Source organism: Stegastes partitus, unplaced genomic scaffold, assembly GCF_000690725.1.
Source record: "Stegastes partitus isolate 25-593 unplaced genomic scaffold, Stegastes_partitus-1.0.2 Scaffold2817, whole genome shotgun sequence".
Classification (NCBI taxonomy): Eukaryota; Metazoa; Chordata; class Actinopteri; family Pomacentridae; genus Stegastes; species Stegastes partitus.
The window spans coordinates 1-7,009 of NW_007580548.1; the positions used below are offsets into that span (position 1 = coordinate 1).

General features: G+C 42.0%; 1 protein-coding gene across 1 annotated transcript in view; it reads left to right on the forward strand.

Moving 5' to 3' along the window:
- Positions 1 to 790: 790 nt before the first annotated feature.
- The window catches only part of LOC103375723 (GTPase IMAP family member 8-like), a gene marked incomplete at both ends in the record, with an annotated part of 15,612 nt that continues 9,393 nt past the window's right edge, over positions 791 to 7,009 (forward strand). The window contains 2 exons of the mRNA XM_008306035.1: positions 791 to 2,002; positions 2,089 to 3,576. Coding sequence (XP_008304257.1) covers positions 791 to 2,002; positions 2,089 to 3,576 — 2,700 coding nt within the window. The remainder of the gene's footprint in view (positions 2,003 to 2,088; positions 3,577 to 7,009) is intronic.

Consider the following 7,009-nt stretch of genomic DNA (forward strand, 5'->3'; position numbering starts at 1 on the left):
TGATAAGGAAATTCCAAAGGGGGCTCTGCTTCCTCACTCCTCCGAGTTTGCAAAGCTGATTTACATGGCCCTGTGACCTGCAGGACAGTTCTGTCTTGTTTTATGGCATGTGACTTGGGTGCTGGAAAGTTCAAATGAAGTTTTTCGAATCCTTTTGGGCATCTGTGTCGGTCCATATCCTACAAATGATACACGAGGCCTCTTTTGACAACTCTGCAAAAAGAAAAAAGTTTTAAGCACATAAAATAGGATTGTTTTCATCCTTGAAGAAGCTGCACAGAGCTGCTGCAGAGAAACACATCACTGGACAGTTTTCCATTTCAGCAACATGATGAACATTCAACACTATCATCAACATGGAAACACTCGTCTCTTCAAGACTACCAACATCTTTTATTGAGCCTCAGCAGAAGCTGCTTCTCAGAGTTCTCTGAATGAAGACGGGCTTTTTGGGTCTGAACATCAGTCCTGCAGTGCTCAACAGCCTCTGGCAGGCAGCTGAGGCAGGAAGGGCTGTGTTGAGCTTCACTGCTGGGAAACATAAAGACGTTTGTTGTTACGTCTTCTACGTCATGTCGTCATCCACAGAGGCTGAAACAAGTAACGAGCCAGTTTTAAGAATGTAAGGAGTAGAAAGTACAGATGTTTGTGTTCAAATGTAGGGAGTCAAAGTAGAAAGTCGTCAGAAACATGAATACTAAAATCTATTTAAGTACAGTAATTACAATCAAAGCAAGTACTAATTACAAACTTGGAAGGTAATTTTTATTTGTTCACTTTTTTGTTCCAGCACATGAACTCAGGATCGTGTTGTTTGGAAAAAATGACGACGAAAAGGCAGCACTGGGAAACATCATTGTTGGGAAGGAGGCGTTTTCTGTCCCAACATTCTCTGGAGGAAAACGGTGTGAAGCTGCTCGTGGAACGTGGAACAAGAAACCTTTAACAGTAGTGAAAACTCCAGACGTCTTCAGTCTGTCTGTGGACACAGTGAGAGAAGAGATGAAGAGATGTGTGAGTCTCTGTCCTCCTGGACCAAATGTTCTGCTGCTGTTAGTGACACCTTCAGATTTCACTGAAGACAACAGAGAAACTCTGAAGCTCATCCTGAGTCTGTTTGGTGAAGATGCCTTCAAACACTCCATGGTCGTCATGACACAGAACGAGGACGGGCAGAATCAGTCGATGGAAAAACTCCTCAAAGACTGCAGACAAAAGCAGCACAGCATCAATCTTGATGAAAAGGATCCTTCAAGTCCTGACAAACAAGAGTTAATGCAGAAAATAGAAACCATAGTGAGTGACCACAGGGGAGGATATCTGACACTGACTGAAGAAGCTGATCAGACAGTGATGAAGAGGTCCAAACCTCCTCTGAACCTGGTCCTGTGTGGTACAAGAGGACCTGGGAAGACTTCAGCAGTCAACGCTATCCTGGGACCAACAAGGCCTGGTCCACCTGCCGACTCATCAGAGTGTGTTAAAGCCCAGGGAGAGGTGTGTGGACGTCGGGTTTCCCTGCTGGAGCTGCCTGCCTTGTATGGAAAACCTCAGGAGGCAGTGATGAAGGAATCCTTCAGGTGTATCTCCCTCTGTGATCCTGAGGGCGTCCATGCCTTCATCCTGGTCCTACCTGTGGGTCCCCTCACTGATGAAGACAAGGCAGAGTTACAGACCATCCAGAACACGTTCAGCTCTAAAGTCACAGACTTCTCCCTCATTCTGTTCACTGTGGAGTCAGATCCTACAGCTCCAGCTGTTGTTGACTCTATAAGACAGAACAGAGACATCCAGGAGCTCTGTCAGAGCTGTGGAGGAAGATCTGTTGTTGTCAACATGAAGGACAAGCAGCAGATCCCAGAGCTGCTGGATCAAGTGGACCAGATGAGACGGTCAGAACCTCACAGCTACACAACAGCAACATTTGCTCGTGGTCAAAGTGAAAAGATCCGAAAACTAGAGGCTGAAATCAAGAAACTGAAAAAACCTGATGTGGTCACCTGTAAGTATTTCACTGTTTGATCTGATTCTCCTAAACTCTGTTCTACACAAAGTTCATACTTTAAATAACTCTGTGTTGTTTCCCAGCTGATGAAGAGCAGCAGAGCTCAGACAGTCTCAGGATTGTGCTGATTGGGAAGACTGGCAGTGGAAAGAGTTCTTCAGGAAACACCATTCTGGGAAGAAAAGAGTTCAGAGCCAAATCCAGTCAGATTTCAGTCACCAAACAGTGTCAGAAGTCAGCAGGTGAAGTGGACGGACGTCCTGTTGTCGTGGTCGACACTCCTGGACTGTTTGACGACAGTTTGTCTCATGATGAAGTTACTGAAGAGATGGTGAAGTGCATCAGTCTTCTGTCTCCAGGACCACATGTCTTCCTGCTGGTGCTACAGATCGGCCGACTCACACCAGAGGAGAAGGAGACATTAAAACTCATCAAAGAAGTTTACGGAAAGAATTCAGAACCGTTCACCATCATTCTTTTCACCAGAGGAGATTCACTGGAGAGGGATGAACAGTCTATTGAGGATTACATAAAAAAAAAGTGTGATGATTCCTTCAAGAAGCTGATCTCTGACTGTGGAGGAAGATACCACGTGTTTAATAACTATGGAAAACAAAACCAAAGACAAGTCAGTGAGCTGATAACAAAGATCGACACCATGGTGAAGGAAAATGGAGGAAGCTGCTTCACCAACGAGATGCTGCAAGAAGCTGAAGCAGCGATACAGAAAGAAATGGAGAGAATCCTGAAGGAGAAGGAAGAAGAGATGAAGAGAGAGAGAGAGGAGCTGGAGAGAAAACATGAGGAAGAAATGGAAGCAATGAAAAGAAGAATAGAAGAAGAGAGAAAAGTGAGAGAAAAACAACTCACAGAAATGGAGGAAAACATTAAGAAGGAGCGTGAGGAGAGAAAGAAAGAACAGAAAAATCAAGAAGATGAAAAGAAGAAAAAGAAAGAGCAGGAAGAAAGTCAGAGACAACAATGGGAACAAGAACGAGAAGATTTGGAGAAAAAAATCAAGTCAGAATCACAGGAAAAGGAGATCATTGACAGAAAACTGGAGGAGAGTAGACAAGAGATGAAAGAAAAACAAGAAATCTGGGAGAAGAAACGAGAAGAATGGTGGAAAAACAGACGTCAGGAGGATGAACAGAGACGTCAGGAGGAACAAAAAAACCAGAGAAAGCTTCAAGAACAATACGAACAAGAGAGACAAAGATATGAAAACCAAAGAAAAGAACAAGATGAAATCAGAAGACAACAAGAGGAGAGAGAGAGAAAAGAATTAGAGGAAAAGTACAAGAAAAACATGGAGGACATGAAGAAGAGCCATGAAGAAGCAGCAAGAAAACAAGCTGAAGAGTTCAATGAGTTCAAAGAGAAATACAGCAAAGACTTTGAAGCTCTGATAGAAAAACACAATGAGGAACTGCAGGATCTGAAGAAACAGCATGAAGCAGAAATACAACAGCAACAACTACAGTACCATTTGTTAAAGACCCAGTCAACTCGCAAGACAAAAACACTCAAAGATGACATAGAGAGAAGAGAAGAAGAGAAAGAAAAACAACGTAAAGAACAGGAGGACTTGAAGAAAAAGCAAGAACAAGAAATAAAGGACTTGAAGAGGAAATATAAAAAGAGATGCACCATCTGCTGATTATCCCTCCAATCATTCAGTCATCACTGAACACGATGCTACAGACGTCATCACTTAACTCCACCACGTACGCCATAAAGGCTCAGTGTCTGATTACCTTTGGTCGGCAGTGTATAACATAAGATGGTTGGAAGTACCAGGAATGAAGGCTCACAAAAGCCTGTATGCTTTATGAGTTGTTTTGTGCAGACTGGTGCCGTGCGAGTTAAGTTCCACTCTCAAAATGGAGAACTATTTTTGCTCTTAGACGTTGGTATCCAGATCATTTTTGTTTTAAACATTCTGCAGTTCAAGTTATGTTTCACTTGAAAGTTTTGTTGAGTTCCCACGATGTTGTTCTTCAATGCAGGATAACATTCTAATAATGTTTGGTGATAACACTGTTGGACCACTACGCTCTCATGTTCTTCCAACGTTTTCCAAATGTTCTTGCTTCTTTTGTTGTCAGGAATGTTTTATAGAAGAGTGTTACTTCAACAACATTCCTAAAACATTCTCACAATGTTGCATCTGTGGTAATGTACTTAGAATTCATTTATAATGTCACATTACAGGAACATTCTGTAAAAGGCCTCAACATCTGGAAACTTTTTGTTGTTGTTTTCAGAACTCTTCCTTTGTTATTGTGGAACATAATTTGTGGCATCTTTAACATTTACTGAATGGTGCACTTCATGGCTGTGTTCCAAGTCAGAGTACTTCGAAGGACGCCAAGGCTGCATCTGAGCATTTGTTAAAGGACACGGTCTAACCAACGACGGACTTCTTGTTGCCTTGTCACGTCCAGTGGCACTGCTCCTGTTGCCTAGCAACCTGGACTGTCAAACTTTTATCCCAAGGATGAGGATAAGACAACATTGTATATTTTATCAAATTCTTTGACTGAAATTGTGATTTTTGTTTATACTTGAAGAACTTGAGTTGCTTGTACTGTACAGTTGGACTGGATGAAACTGTCTGAAAAACAAGAAGGTTCAGAGCTTGTTAAAATTCGTCAACATTCAAACTAATATGAACTTTTATTATAAAATCGGCACAATCTCTGCAAAATGTAAGTTAAACACTGAAGCTGTTCCTCCCGCATGCACAGAAGAGGACACGACGACGTCACACGCAGCGAGCGTGCTCAGTGTTTATGGAAGTAAACATGGATGGTAACGGTGGAGCGTATCTGCCACTCCCCCGCCGCCACCGATGGAGGAAACAGAAGTGTGAGCGCTAACTAAACTAGCATCAGCAGCCAAGTACTGCCTGTGTGTTCTGGACACTTCCACCCCATCAGAGCGCTGCCCCGGGGTGGAAGTGTCCCCCGACCGCACCGAATATTCATCATTAATTGGATCTGTGTTGTTCAGGCTGTCATGAAAACACCAGATACAGTTCACATAGGAGAAAAAAAAATCGGATTTGGCTCAATCAGCCTGCTGCCTGAACGTATTTACCTTTGATGTCAACCGACGGGCCGTGCACAAGTGCACCTGTCAATTAGGCGTGAAACCCAGCGATGCGTAGTGTTCTAACAATACACTGGTTATTATAACAACTATAAACAATAAATGTTAACAACTAATGAGCCTTCCAGCATCAAGCCCTCCTCGTATCTGGACCGCCGTCTTGACAATCCGACAGCCTTGATATCCAACAAAAAAGAAGGTTTTACATTTAGTGCCGGATTATCGAGTCATGACTGTATTTTCTTATGCTTGTGGGTTTTATTATTTGTTCTGCATTTAAAAATGTTGGCAGTTGCTACTGTGGTTCCAAGCCTCTTTTGACTGAGTAAACAGAGTAGAAAATCCTGCAATCCTCAGAAATATATATTCTAAAATTAAAGTGAGAAAATGGTTGATGAATGACTGTTTGTTTTGTTTTCTTATATTTTTGTCAAGTTGAAAAATGTGATTTAATATCAACAATTCAGCTTCACGTTGAGACTTTTTCACTGTATAATATAATCAACACCAGAGTGACACAATGAGGAAAACTGTTCCCACTGACATTAATTGTGCATTAATCTGGATTAGACTGGATTTTGAACCAGACACTTGTTTTGTCAAAAAATAAAAGACAAAAAGAAAAATATGTGACTATGATTTGTTTCATAATTAAGATTGTAGCTTTACTAATACATTTAAAAACCTAGTAGGTCATTGAACTGATCTTAAAGTGAATAAGACTTAAAGGTTATCAGTCTTCCAGTTCAGGTAACACAACACACTCTGTATTTCCCATTAACGTGTGTGTTGTGTCTCTATGGTTCATGCAGACGTTGCACTCTCCACCTCTGTTGTACAGATTCAGGGAAACGAGGACAAAGCAGCATGAATCAGGGTAACAGACATGAGCTGCCTGCAGCTTTCCACAGACAGATTTTTACAACAATCGTTTTCAACTTGAGGAACATGCTCACTTTCAGTCACTGATACACGAAGAATATGGACGGTAAATATCGATACAGAAATAAACAGTAGATAGAAGAGAAATATGGAGCTCAAAATGGCACATGAGAAGTGCAACTACTGATGAAAATGAATAGAATATATGAATGAAGGCAGATCAATTGAAGGGTCAACAACAATATGCCCATCTTTGCCTGTTTGTCTCTGGAGCTGACTTGAATTTGCCTCCAGGCATCCAAGACACGGTGAGTAAGAACATGGTGGTGCTGATTCTGCCCTGTGATTCACCGAAAAGCTAAATTTCTTAACACAACTCAAACTTAAGGAAAGTTACACACAAAGGCAAAAAGAGGAAGACAACAAAGGAGCAAAGTTTGAAATGTGCACACATCTGACATAAACAACTCATTTATCGCCCCAAAACCTGAAATAAATGTGGTGACAACTATTTCAAAAAATGTAAACATTTATGAAACATCCAGAGAAACACACTTTGTAGTTCATTGCTGTCTCTAATGAGGAAAACTGTGAAAACATGACCAAACCAGTGTGAACACACGGCACTAATATAAGCTGAATCCATCTAAAGCACTAAATATCCTGAAGCTAAAACACCAGCCTGCAGGGACTCAGTCTTACCGGCTGCCTGTGAGTCAAAGCGAAGGGCACATCAGCGTCCCAAAGGATGGACAATCCCAGCAACTGGCAGCAGACCATCAGCGATCTGGGATGGAACGACATGCAGACGATGAAAAAACAACTCAAAGGTTTGATTAAATACCTGCAACATCCAACCTGCTGTCAGTCAGCAAAAACATGCATTAATCAACCATCCAGCTGTGAGCAGCGCCCCACTCTGCAGCACCACCTGCACCACTACTTTTTACTGCTGTGTGCTACAGTCATGAGGAAATACACCCTGAGACTTTCTGCAGCGCCTTCACC